The sequence below is a fragment of the Mugil cephalus genome, chromosome 14 (assembly GCF_022458985.1).
Source record: "Mugil cephalus isolate CIBA_MC_2020 chromosome 14, CIBA_Mcephalus_1.1, whole genome shotgun sequence".
NCBI lineage: Eukaryota > Metazoa > Chordata > Actinopteri > Mugiliformes > Mugilidae > Mugil > Mugil cephalus.
In genome coordinates, this window is record NC_061783.1 from 4,515,023 (window position 1) to 4,529,450 (window position 14,428).

The window sequence follows — 14,428 nt, forward strand, 5'->3', positions numbered from 1 at the left end:
GATATCCTACTTTTTGTCACACCTGTCAAGTCGGCCGGTGACGTTCGTTTCCTCGAGCGGAGCCGAGTGGGTGAGCGCGCTTCGCTGCAGCGGCTGCTTACTTCACATTTAAAGCGGTTATTCAAGTTCACAGTGGGAGATGCTCAGTGTGACCGGTCTTTGGCTGTTTAAGCTCTGAACACTTCCACTGCACAAGGCAGGGGTTAAGTACTTTGGTCCAGAGCAGGGGACGATTTCCCTTCCACCGCTTTCTCCGGTGGCGTTTTGCAGCTGTATAAGGAGTCATGCTGCCAACGCGTCCCTAGAGTTAAAAGCAGACAACCATTAAACTGAATGTAGGATACACTTCAGATTTCAGATGTTTGAAACATGAACCACCTTCTACCTATAAAAAAAAAATGGTATATACAGCAATAACCAAACCAGATCATCTGACATTGGGGGAAAAGATGATATTTCTTTAATAATTTCTACCAGTACTAAATTTTAATTCGATTATAACCTCTAAAGCTTTCTTATAGTACCACACTGTGATCTTTACAATGGTGGCAAACATAAGTGAAACGCACAGTCAAATCCTGCCAGAGGGTAACGATCTAGACCACTTGATCAAATAAGATGCTAACGAAATTCAAGTGTGGCTACCAACGTGTTCAAAAATCTGTCAGAAATCCATACATGTTAGCCAGAGTGACCCAGAGGTCAAGTAGGGGGAGGAAAGAAAAAAACAGGGACTCTGGCATCCCAATGAATCCACCTGAAAAGTTGTGACATCAAGGCGACTGCTGACACTGAATAAAAGCAAGGATGTGGGCCGTGGAGGGGAGGCAGTCCACTAGCACTGCTAGTGCTATCATCCACACCGAGCAGAGGCAGCGGCACCCTACTCACCCAGATGTTCATCCAGCTGTTCCAAGGAATTCAAAAGATGTTCAGAGGGGAGAGCAAGAACTCGGATGACAAATATCTGCTTTCACATCTTAGTGAGATGAGGGAGGAAGTGAAGTCTTTCTAGAGCTAGTTAAGGTTAAAGCAGAAACGACAGCAAAGAGGGAGAAAGTACAAAACAAGGCACGTTTCTTACATGAATTAAGGTAAAAAAAAAAAAAAAAAGGCTGCTGAAGACGTCCCTTAAATTTCTGGGCACCTTCATTTCCATTAGTAGATATCACCCCAAATCTGTCACAAATATTTCTGTGTCTGTTGAAATTAGGTTTGGTAGACAAACCTAACTGAAAACCTAAACACTGCTCTTTCTACAGCTTCCATTGTTCTCCCATTTAACAACACACAGGGAGAAATAAACCACAGGCAGCACAGACACACACAGCGTCCACACAGGCTGTCGATTCAGTTAATGGCAACGGAGTTTGACACGAAACTTAACTAGGGGTCTACTTATTAGCCATTGAGCTTTAAAATGCACCTCCCGGTGCAAGTTTGTCGTGACGCGCCCGGATACTTTCTCACACGGTGACAACTCGACAACCACCTCGAGAACTGAGGCACGAACTGAGCCTGGAAGGTCTGCTGGTTTGATCATTTCTTCTCCCGTATCAACGGAGAACGAGTACGGTCCACGTTATCAAGAAATGAAGATGCCCAGCAATCCAAGACTAAATTCATAAAATAGTAAGACATGGCCGGTGAAGGGGAAGCTCCAACAATTTTGCAAGTTAACGTATGTTTATTTACAAGGTATCAGAGCGTCTGCGTAGGTTCCCCGCAATCCAGGTCATGGAATATCCAATAACAAAGCAGTAACAAACTGGAGTGCTAGGGTTTCTTGAAGACGTTTCACCGCTCGTATATAGTCGGTACTGAAAAGACGCTGGGAAGGTGGGGAGTGTTCTGAGGCTTTAAAACAGGCTGAAATATCAGGGTATGGAAAATAAAATAAAACGGAGGGTTTGCTGAGAAGACAAAACTGATTGCTCTATGGAAAGAGGAGGATTCAGCAAAAAAGTCAAAGCAAATTGACATCCACTGCTGGATATATAACCTAGCGCGTGTAAAACAAACAAAAAAAAAAAATCATCGGCATCTGAGACGTCCGATTATTTACTGGTGAAGAAAAACTGCTACACGCCAACACGTTCCCACACTGACCGATAGGTCCGGTGTGCTCGGAAATAACGATAATGAAAAAAAAAAACCTCCTGCCAGGTTGATCAGGGCAGCTTGCTGAGGCTATCCAGGAAAAATAAAGAGCGGACTGACTGCTGCCTGGTCTGTCAGCACGATGTTAAGGTCGGAGGTACAAGAGTGAGCATAGCATTTGCCCCGACTGCCGGCTGTCAACCTGTCAGGTCAGACTTATATTTCCAGGTGACAATGTCTGACTTCTGAGCTTGAGACGGGGCGAGGGGTGTTCGTACGGGAGCTCGGAAGGGCCGAGAGCAGGGCCGGTGGGCACGGCGCTCTCTGTAATGGGAAATGGTAGACGGCAAACCAGATGTTCATCATTTAACGGCGGCATAACAACAGTACAGTCAAAAGTGATGTATAGTGCACCTGCAGACACGCGCTGGATGGCTTTTTCCTTTTACACTGAAGAAATGAGGCAAAAATGCAGAAAAAATAAACAGTTCTTCTAGAGTAAAAAGAGATTCACTTACAACTTTTTGTTTAGTCGTAACTAAACAACAATTAGAACAAAAAAAGTACTTTAAAGCCCTTAGAAAGACTTTAAAGCCGGTATTGTACAGCAAGATTCACTTTTTCAAATATGTGACTCAAAATGTTTCAGACTTGAATAGAATTTTTACAAACTGCTGAATATTACTTGAAGCACTTAACATTCAACCCTGTTGAATGGGTAAAATATAAAGGTTTTGTAAGTGTTTTCAAATCAGGCACCAAAGAAGCCTTTTGGTAATCAAAGAAACACTTCATACTGAAAAAGAAATGGAAGTCCATCTAGTCTGCAGGGCACATCCACATGACTCCTTTAAACGCAACACGGTAATCCTCAACAGACCGTCGTCAGGACGCAGCTCTCGTTACGGTGGACGCTCAACCTATAAAGCTCGCCAGCGCGGTTTATTGAGCACAGTTTAAGAGAGGCCGTGATGTTCGGATCACGTGAACACTTCACCGGGAAAGCTGGCGGAAGAAAAAGTGGTCTCTGTTCTCTTCCGCTCGCAGAAAAAGCCACTCGATGCGTCCGACGGCAGCGACTCCTCCGTCAGCGTCTGAGACAGTCATCGGTTGCACCGCGCCGCAGACGCTCGGGAGGCGCTGCCGAGGAAGGACGCTTATTCAGGCTGACCGTTGGCACCCCGGACGACCCATTACGATAAGTGTGTCACTCACTAGCATGCCAAAAATACCCTGGCTACTGAACAAGGCAAAGCCACTTAAGGACCTGGCTGGGTCAGAGGCTGCCTCATGGCTAGAGTCACAACTCTGACGCTGACGTCAGGGCCCTCTGTTTCGCAGACGCACACAAACGGGTCCTGAGGAAAACATGACTGGTAATAATCTGAATCACAGACTTGCGGCTTGAATGAAATACGGTTTCTTTATATCAAGCGCTGCCCGGCTGCGCTGCAGGACCGTTTCCGAGACGCTCGAAAACAAACGCGGGCGCCGACTGAGCGGGGTTGTTGAGATCGCTGGGGCTGTACATTTGCACTCTTCCATAGATGAAACAGAATGGACATGCAAATTTGCCAGTAGAGAGAGAGAGAGAGAGAGAGACACAAGCCAACGGTATCAAAAACAACGGTCCGATCTTCGCGTCAGCCAAGCACCTACGGTGTTCGATTGTGTTTTTGCTGCATAAATCATTGTCACCTGCCGCACGATCCAGAAACAATGAGACCAAATAGCTTTTTTCTGCCGCTTTTATCTCTGCAACTTTGCCCCTGCTGACCATCGGCTGCTCTTTATTTAGCCGCGAGCCGATCAGATCGCGACCAAACAATGGGTCCGTATCAAACAGGCTATTAACTGGACGCCTGGCACACTGCTGCACAGGAAGAGGGGGCACGTCAACTTGTAAACACTGGCTTATTTATATGTAGAACGTACAACGCCAACGTATAACTTCTTTAATAGGCTGATGACTTTATTTTAAACTCTATTTGTTTTCCATTGTAGTACAATTCAGACTGAAAAAGCAGTAATTTACTTTTTAAACCTTCAAAAGTGTCACAAAAAAGTAAAGAACTGCCTCTGAAGGGATGAAGGTGAAGTTTCGATTTTAACGGACCCACAGCCCAAAAGCAGTGCTGGGCTGCAAATCATTTCTTTGTCTTGGTCAGGGTTAAGACATCATTTGGTCCACTGCGAAAGAAATGGCATCTCTTCATATTTTCTGATTTATATTGCTTATTTTATCTTACTATCAGTTCATGACACAATGAAAATCACACTTTCCTGCATCTACAATATATGGAGTTATGAACTGACAACTGATCTACTCATTGATGCTGGTTTACCAGGATTATTTTTCACCAGCTCCTGAGTGGACTCAACGGCTTTGGTATTGTTAGCCCGAACAGAAGATGTGAATACCACACCAGGCAAAAAATCGAATGCAAGGTAACGACTAGAGGGCACCTATCACTACCCAGTTTCATAGAAGACATAAAACCAAAAGCTCCCGTCGTGCTCACTCTCCCGTTCTTCTGCCTTATATACGAGCCCTTCGCTTTTCGTTCTTTACGGAGATCAAAGGTGAGCGCTGTATGAGAACTGGGAGGAAGCATCATTCTCTACCTTCCAGTATCAACAACGGCGCCCATTTAAAGGTTAACCACTTTATTCCATAAAAACACCCACACCATACGTCATGTAAATGAAGTCTATAGCCCCGCACGCGCTCACAGAAGGATATTACTATGCTAATCTGGAGCGTTTTAGAAGGTAAATGTCAAAAGAAATGAATTACTTTTACATTCCAGCGTGCCCCGGTGCAATAGCCCAAGTCTGACATTTGTCCACGAGGAGCTTGTTTTTCTCAGAGTGTTTTCAGTCACAACACAGAGGATACAATTATTCAGATCAAGTCGACGCGCGCCAGAGTGTGTATACGGAACTTTTTATTTATTTAAGACTCCAACGGTATCACAAAATATCGCACAGATAACTAGCAAAGCTTCCCGGAGGTCAATAAACAAAGAAGCAAAAGCATAGTAGTTAGTTTCCTCTGGTGTTTACTAATTTATTTCAGAAGGAGGGGGAGAATTTTAGGGGAATGTGAAGGAGTCTAGCGAGCGATGCCGCTGAAAGGGGGCGGCGTCAGTAAAGAAAGACGGATGGCCGGCGACACGTGGAGTAAGAGCAGGTCACAGCGGCTCCTGAGGCAGCGGCACGCACGCACACACACACACACACACACACAAGTAACTTCTGCACTTTATACACAAATACACACAGCTGTCAGGGGCAGGCGAAGATCATTCACAAAACACACCCCCCTCCCTCCCCTGGGTATCACTGACACCGTTTCTCCCTCATACGCACACACAACCCAGCCTCTCGCACACACACACAGTTGCCAGGAGGCAGCGTGCTGTCCATGTGGCCTGTGGAGAATCATTACTCAGCAGTGTAGACTAAAGAGCCCAGAGTGAACTTCCTTTCTGAATGCTCAGCCGTCGTCTCGCGCGCGGCGCCAAGCCCCTAATGCCCAGAGTCCGAGACAGAGGCTGGAAGTTGATCTGTACGTTTTCTTGGAACGGTGCGTGGCGTTTAATGAACAGGAACTATTCTGAAAATGTTGGCCCGGCTGTTAACTAAGAGCGTAAGTCTCTGGTCACTGGACACAGCTTGACACTTGGTGCGCCGCACTGACGGACCAGATCGTCTGCATCTCAGCGGTATCGAATTTACAATCACAACATAAATAAAATGTGCAGCAGGTGATCACACTCGAGAGGCTGGAACCACCTCGTCATATTTCTGTAGATCGATCGCTTGGTTTTACACTAGATTTGAGGTGTGAGGTGTTCTGACGTAGTGTTTTGTGCAACCAATTCACACTTAAAACATTCGTACAACTCATCATATAACTCATCAGTTTGTTACTGCAACACAGAAACACGTTTCTGCAGTTTCTGCGGCTTTTTCTGAGCTGATAAATAAAGCACGCGTAAAGTTACGTTAAGGGAACATGGCTGTTGTGTCGACATATTGTCGATATTTCAATTATCGCATATTATTTCAAATACAAGAGTGGCCTTTTCTTCCCAGTGTATATTTTTAGTACTGGCCATTCCTCTAATTATTTTCTGAATTAAGCGATTCGCCTGAAAAATGTGAGAAAACGTTGGCATATTTGTCCAACCAATCGTCCAAAGATATTTAATTCACTTCAACAATTGATCAAAAACTAATTGTTTTGGCTCCGTTCACGGAGGCTTCAAGTCCTGTAGAGGAACACAATGTAGGTTTTATTTAAACCCCTTTCTCAGGCGGAAGGCCCCTGCGACAATTTGCTTTCTAGCATAATGTCCCATTTACGGTGCAGCTTTAAGCAGTTGACACACTTACCACAGCTCTTGTGTGGAAGAAACGCTAAATAAGCCAATGCTGGGCCGTTGATGCCTTAATTAGTTTAAGTTTTGCGTGACGGAGCGCGGCCTCGCAACGCGACTGCTGGGTTAAATGTTAGATATGTTCACTTGTTTTGATTTTTGACTCAGTCCCGAGCGCTCTGCGATCGTCCCTCTTGGCAGCGTCACTCCCAGTGTTCATCAGCGGCATAGCAGCCCATCTATTAGCAGCAGTGAAAGTAACGCTATTGGTTTGTTGCGCTCTCATTCCATTTTCAAAGTGTCTTTCGTTATGATTTCATTCAGATTCGACCTTCAGCCTCGCGGATATGAGGGGGCACCCCTGATGGCGCAACTGTGGAGCGTAGGGCGTGGGGAAACACCTAACGTCCGTCCAAAACAACCCCACTACAATCTGCTTCAGACTGTTTGTTTATGTGCGAGGTGTGATGAAAATGCATAATATTAGTCTGCGTCCACCACTCAATTACCACATTAATTCATCTCAAGCATGTGTGGCCCGGGGCAGGTGAACGGCTCTATAAATTTGCTCCGTGGAATTATTAGTGGAGAAGTAGCCGCCAATTAAGAGTCCGACCGCACAGCTGCTAATAAATGAAAAGTTGAAGCATTTGCTAAATGCTAAAACACCAGCCAGGGGCACTTATCGTGGTTAGCTCTTCTTTAGAGGGCAGCCTGCGAAAATCTCTCCACCTGAACTTCGGTCCACTAACTGCCACATCAAACATCAAACACACCACAAGTTCCCTGACTAAACACTATGCACGTGTAGCTGTGACCTCTATATTAGACAAGAGTTTATGTCCTAAAATCCTTATTTGTCCCAAGTAAAAGGCCCCTTTTCCTCCGGACCGTGGCTGGGAGCCTCCGCACCTGCACCACAGACATCAAGATAAACTCCCGTAAGGCTCCACTTAAAAGTCAATCTGATTGTCCTCCATTCAGTGACACTAATGTGAGCTTGTCCGAGGTATTTTGCCTCCTGCCAAAACACAGTTACCGTTGCCTTAAAGTATGCTTAAGAACCAAAAAATCTTCCATTTCCATCTCAGACACTCTGCTCCTGCTGGTACCAGCTGTAAAAACCGGGTATTTTTTCCAAAAAAAAAAAATAAATAAATTCTCTGAAAGCCCATTAGTTCCTATGAAAAACCTGCACGGATGGTAAGTCAGGAATGAAAAGTCTTTGGGTAGACATCGGTCTTTTTGAGGAAGAAACTGACAGACTACAACTACGAGGCAAAACACGCTACAAACAATTCTAATCAAGTTTTATATATGTGTTTATGTAACTAGTTTCTGCATGCTTTGTAGAACATAAATTAGTTCATTTTGGGGGAACAAGCAAGTTAGCCAAGGTGGTTCTTCTACCAGATCTGTTTACCTTCTTCTTCTTCTGCGAGCGGCTTTCTTGGATGTTTTTGTTCCGGGGTCATACACCAGCGCACACGTGTTATCTAGTTTAACTCTGATTAAGGCGTATGAAAATCGATTTCTCATGGCATTATCCGGGTGTCTTAGTCAGATAAGGAGAATATGTGCTTGTAAATGCATGTCCAGTTAGAGTTGCATTAAGGCAGTAATTAAATTTTTGTCATGTGCCTATAAACATACTGAGCATATACAGTGAACTAAAGTAAAGGAAAAGCACAATATTGCCTCTTTAACAGCAATACTGTCAACTATAACAAACACCCACTGAAGAAAAGAACACTTCTCTTAACGCTACTCGCTGACACATTCAGATATGGCAGAAAATGTGCGTATCCCAAGATACTTTTATCCAAGTCCATAATATTCAATTTGACACCTGAAACACTACAGAGCTGGAGCGCTTATTTGGTGGGATGAGTGCCCCCGTGACTAGTCCACGCCAAGAAGTGGAAATTAAGAAATTAAAGAAACTGCACTGTAAATCTGCCACTTACACAGACAGGATTCTTAGGAGCCACAGAAAAGTCTCAAGCCTTCCAGTAGTGAATTCCACTGATAAACATTTATAGGAAATGGGATTAAAATGCATCATAAAAATGTGTGCCAATTCATAAATATCCAATGTAAATACACGAGAGTGTAATATGAATGCATCTCAGTGGTGATGACATCACTACAGCGCATGATGTATAATATTTACTTGAATGATACGAATGGGGAAACTCAGCAGAATTAAAAGCTGGACTCATTCACTGCAAAAATCTGACCCAAACCAATTCACCAACCAGAAAAACACACAAAATGTAAATCACACCAAACACCGGCAGTTCCCGGTTAGATCAAATTTAAAACTGTCCTCTGCGAGAGACACAAGCCGGAGGTGACAAATTGAGAGTAAAAAGGGAAATCCAAACTTTCCTCTCAACAGCAGTGAGCAGTACTTGAGAGAAAGATGGGCACACTCAGCATGACACCTCTCATCCCTTCTGGTGTATTTCTGTATAAAGTGATACCTATCGGCCCGTCTGACGAACACAGCCACGCTGTCTACAGCCGCCGATGTCAAGACAAAACGCATCAAACTGAACACCTGTGCCGGCGTTGAGACAGAACTAGAAAGGTGCACTAGTCAGCTCTGAGTGCCCAGATGTGATACAGAAAAATGTCAATAAAAATGTGATACGCTGCTGCTTTAAATTGTAAAGCAACAAGTGGTTAACGATAATAAAGTAGCAAAAAAAAAAACAGTGCATCTTCCTTCTTTTACACGTGGACGTACCAGGTGACGCAGCACAGCATACGTCATAACACGCTGTAGCATCTCTGATGGGTATAGAAAGAGTTTGTAAAGCTCATCACAAATGACTTAACTAACCAGCTACATACAAAATTAGTTTACCGGCAAAAGTCAAGTAGATTAAGTGCCTCTTGAGCAAAACCGGTGTTAAAGCTGTATGTATAAAATAGAAAAATCCTTCTCTAATACATATATATTTAAATTATAAAGCGTCGTCTATCCTTTAATTCAAACACGCTTCACCTACCTTGCCCGTAGCACTTAGCTGTGGAGTAAAAACACTGAACATGTGGCTGTTACTTTGCAAGAGAAACATGTAGGTAAGTACTGTTGACATGGTTACACTCTGCCCGTGAATTAGGCTGTTGTACGCCCACTAAAAAAAAAAAAAAAAATCTGTGACACTTGGCTGACACCTTGGTTGCTTGTAAACACAAGTGCAGCCAGTCCGACTCTCTCACGTGGCCGCTAGATGCTCGGTCACACAAGTCTCCTCAACTCCTGATCTGGAAACAGTGGAAGACACAGTGGTACAACGAGGCTACATGACCACACCTACTCTATGTGCTGTACCAGAGTCAGTCGACTTGAAGGAGCAGTGCACACAGTGTGCTGAGCAGAATATATATATAGAAAAAAAACTTTGGGTGCACCCCCCCCCCGAGTTCAAGTGCTAAAGATGACAGCAGAGATGGCGCCAGGCACGTGTGAGCTTAAGGTTTAATGAGCAAATAAAAACAACGGTGGATTCACACCAGTACGGTCATCACGCAAATTACTGCAGTGGGAGGAACTGAAGAACAGTTTCCTTAAAATGCTTTTAAAAATATAACTTAGGAGAATGTTATTATTCTGACATAAATAGTGTTCTTTGTGGGGTATATTTGTGGAGGTATGAGAGAACAATCTGATATTTTTCATCTGAAAAAATACATATGAAGACACAGAATACATAATTGCGTGCAACATTGCTGAAAACGAATAAAAATACAACAGAAGACGATGGGACTATATTGTCTTGACACGGTGGAGGAACACATAGCTGAGCAGAGGGGGCTGTTTTTCTGCAGCCTTCCATTAGATGCAATTATAAATGGCCGAGAGCAGAGGGATGGAGAGCCAATCAGATCTCGGCTCGCATGTCAACCTAAGACCAACTGTCTCCTGGCTCTGACAGCAGGATTTTACCTCCATAATTCAAATCCCAAAGCAAAGGCAATCTGCACTTTGCCAGCTCCAACCGGCGAGGCCGTGTTTACAAGACGGCACCCGGAGAACGGACGCAGGGGCTGGGAGGGGGCGCGCAGAGGAGAACCGAGTCGAACCGAACCACAATGAATGAAACCCTCCGTCGGGATGAAATCAATCGCGGTCACAATCACACTTTGATCCGAGTAAACACTTAGCGGGTGTAATCGCTGTTTTAACTGGACGGCCAGACACATCTCCTCCTCGGTCTGCAGCGGCTTTTTAACCGACGCTCGTGTTTTTTTTCTTAATGATTATGCAAATGCTATTTAACGGCTATCGCTGTCATTTGCATCTTGTTTATTGCCCTGACAGGCACCGAGACAACTTTTGATAGCGGGGGCAGGAGCTCGGTGCCGAAAAGAAGCGTCTCGCAGAAATTAACAGCGATTACGGCACAGAAATCTACAATGAGCCCGGAGAAGCACTGCGAAGAAATACCACCTTATCTCCCTCTGCGCACACACACGCACACACACACACACACACACACTTTCTCCTCGCTAACTCTTGCTCTACTTAGTCAAACTCTTGCCCTGTACCAAGCAGGGGACACACGCTAATACCCACAACTCAGAAAGTTGTTTCCAACGGAATACGCGGCTTCTTTCTCTGTCTGAACACTATTGCAGGGGTGGTATTGGGAGAAAGAGAGAGGCAGCCATTTTAGAGCTCTTGCTACATAGACAATGGCTGGTCCAATGCAATATGCAACTCTACAGAGCCTTTTCTCAGCCACTGAGTGACTTTAACTCAGTCAAAGTGTGTCAGTGCAATGAGTGAAGTTTACCTGATTTCTGTTTGGAGGCTGTCCAGTGTTTCCCGGGCTCATGGGAGGCGGATGGTGGGGCCTTTGTTGCCAACCCGGATGGACCCCACTATACTGACTGCTGCCCATGTCTCCTGGTCCCTTATTGGCCCCTTCCTGATTGTTATAGTCTCCTTGGGGATAATTCGGGTAGCTCCTGGCAGAGCTGGGGGATGTCAAAAGCTGATTTAAAGTTGGCGTAGACGTAGGTTGTTGGTTTCCCATGTTATACCTCTGATTATTATAAGAGGCAGCCATGGCTGTGGTTCCTCCTGCTGGCTGTTGCTTGCCTGGCTGCCCCCCAGCCGCCGGAGGCTGGTTGTTACGCGGGGAATTCATGGCCCCGTATCCTTGGCCCTGATAAGAAGTCCTGTTCTGGAAGGGGGTGTAGTTGTTGTAATGGTTGGGGTAGCCGTGTTCGTGTGAATTAGGGGGGTAAGGGTCCATCATGCCCGGCCCCGATGCAGCTGCCATGCCAGGGCTTTGTTGTCCGCCATGTTGATGAAAAGGGCCCCGGCTGTAGGGCTGGTTGTAACCGTAAGGAGGTGGAGGAAAGGGGCCCGGGTGGTGGTGTCCCATCCCGGGATGGTTATTCCCTTCGGGCCCGCCTGTATCATTCTGATTACTGCTATTATTATTTACCCTGGGTAAATTCCCGTTGCCGTTCTTCATGTCAGGATCCCCTCCTCCCCCAGCATTTCCAGCATCGGTCCCGTCCTGCAGCTCCTTCTGGCCAGGAGATCCGCCGTCAGGTCCCGGTTCCTTATTTTCATGCTGTTTCTCTCCCGGTACCGACTCCTCCTGTGTGTCCCGATCCGGCTTTTTGAGTTCGGATGGCGGGCTAGTGTTGAGAGTGGCGACGCTGGCGACCTGAGCGGCCATGATATCCCTCTCTCTCTCCCCCACTCGTTCTCTGCCTCTCTCTCTCAGCACGGCGACTCACTCACAATCAAACTCCGAATAACCATTGAATATAAATACAATTATATTTATAACAACGTACCCGTCGTCCCGGTTCATTCCCCCCTTTTCCCTCCGCCCGGACCGGTATCCGGTAATCCACCGCGACTCCGTTTAAAGTTAAAACAGAGAGGGGAAAGTTTGTGAAAGAAAAAATATATAAATACAGAGCCAGGGAAATGAATTTCACCGACACAAGTGAGTGTGTGTGTGTGTGTGTTGGAGGGGGGGCTTCTGTTACAGAACGAGAGCGCCAGCTAGAAATCAACCAAACCAGCACGAGGCTCCGCGAGACACAGCCATCTTACCGACCTGTCGCGAGAAAATAAAAACCCGGAACGGAGTCCGCGGCGAGAACTGGATCCGGACTGCACAGCCTTCCTCATAACAAGCTTGTTTATACCTAAGAAGAGCAATTATTGAAGGTTTAATGCGCTTTAAACCGAGCTCGTACATAAAAATGTCGAATCCTTTGGAAAGTCCTGTTTGTTAGAATAAAGTGCTGGTCATTCTGAGGCTAATTAAGTCTTGTATGTAAATGAAAAGCTAATGTAGCTGCTGCGGGCTGCTTGAGTTTATCTACTTAGCTTTTAACACACAGGCCCATATATTTTTTTTTATTTATTTACTTATTTTTTCATTTATAAATGTTATTCTATTCATAAAGAAATGTCTAAACAACCAGTGTCTTGAATATACATATATAAATCATAGATATCTGACTATTCATCTGTGGCTTCAACAATCTTTAGGTTTCGGATTCACAACGCTGACTAACTATCAAACGTCATACCTACAGTTTTCGGGTGTGTGTCTCTTTGTCACATTATTTTGTGCATTTATGATATATAGACTAAAAAAACAGCTTCTACCCTGAAGCAAATCCCACATACCTTCAACCTCTCCTTCATAGACCGCTCTGCAGTAACCTCCATATTTCTATTTATTCCCCAGTCCACCTGCCTCAATAGGCACATTTGTTCCAACATAGATGCCATTTGCACTATTGTTTAATTGTGTACTGTTTACTATAGTTTATTTTTTTTATCTTTGTGCTGCTATAGTTTCTATTTTTATTGCTCTCGAGCCAAACAGCTGCCAAACTGTATTTTGTTGTTTTTCTCCAGACAATAAAAACTTCTTATTCTCTCTTCTTGTTCTTTGTTACTACCTTATCTTATTAGTGGGTGAAAGAAGTGGAACAAAACAGGCTACAGTGTCATCTTCTGTCAGAGTGGGCTAATGGCTGGAAGTGGCTGCTTCCATGTGTCTGCAGCAGCAAATGAGGGGAGCGCGTGCAAACCGGAGGAAAGTGGAGGAAAGCATGAAATTACAACCTGTGCGTGTTTGTGTGTGTGAGTGAGTGTGTGAGAGGGAGGATAGAAAAGGAAGAAGGATGGGGGATGGACTGAGCCAGTCACAGAGCAGGAAGTGAAGATAGAAAAAGAGAAACAGTGCTGGTGGAAGTGACAGTGTGGTGTAGGCCACTGAAATTTAACATGCTTTCTGTTTAGAGTCAGATCTCACACCAGCAAACATGAGAACGAGTAGAGGTCTGGAGAAAGCAGACCATACAATTAATAGGAGCAGACACCCTATGTCTCTCCACCTCTCTCTCTCTCGCGCGCTCTCTCGCTCTCTCTCTCTCTCCCCACCCCCTTTCTTCGTGTTCACTGCCTGCCTCGCGCTCTCCTAGCAGCAGCAGCCCCCGTGCTGCCTTCAAGTGCCGCTGTAATTTTCCAAATGGCGCCCTGAGCCGGACAAGACTCCTAAGAACTAGAGCTGAGCAACAAAATGTGAAAAGAAAGCGTGTACAGCCTTAGCTGACTGGTGTTTCACAAACGACCTAGACCATTTATTTATTTATTATTGTTATTATCATCATTATAATTATTATTATTATGGGTGGGGTATTAGGATATAAAGAGCAAGTAATGCTGCAGTAACGATGTCTGGTGAATTCAACCCTTTCGCAAGAAAAAAATAATTGAAAAAACTATAGAATAATGTAGGATCCAGAACAGTGACACGGACACAAACAGTACAGCATAAGAGCAGGTTCAGAGAAAAACAACATTAATGTATTCAAAATGAACAGATTCACGGTGGAAGAAAAAGGCATTAGAGATGTTTTGATACTGTGTCATCTGATAATAT

The 14,428-nt window shown here is 44.8% G+C and overlaps 1 protein-coding gene across 1 annotated transcript in view; it reads right to left on the reverse strand.

Annotated features, from left to right (window-relative positions):
- arid1ab (AT rich interactive domain 1Ab (SWI-like)) overlaps positions 1-12,578 on the reverse strand; it is a 49,481-nt gene extending 36,903 nt beyond the window's left edge. Inside the window, exon 1 of the mRNA XM_047604396.1 lies at positions 11,294-12,578. Within this exon, the coding sequence (XP_047460352.1) occupies positions 11,294-12,193 (900 nt within the window). The 5' untranslated portion in view covers positions 12,194-12,578. The remainder of the gene's footprint in view (positions 1-11,293) is intronic.
- Positions 12,579-14,428: the final 1,850 nt, after the last annotated feature.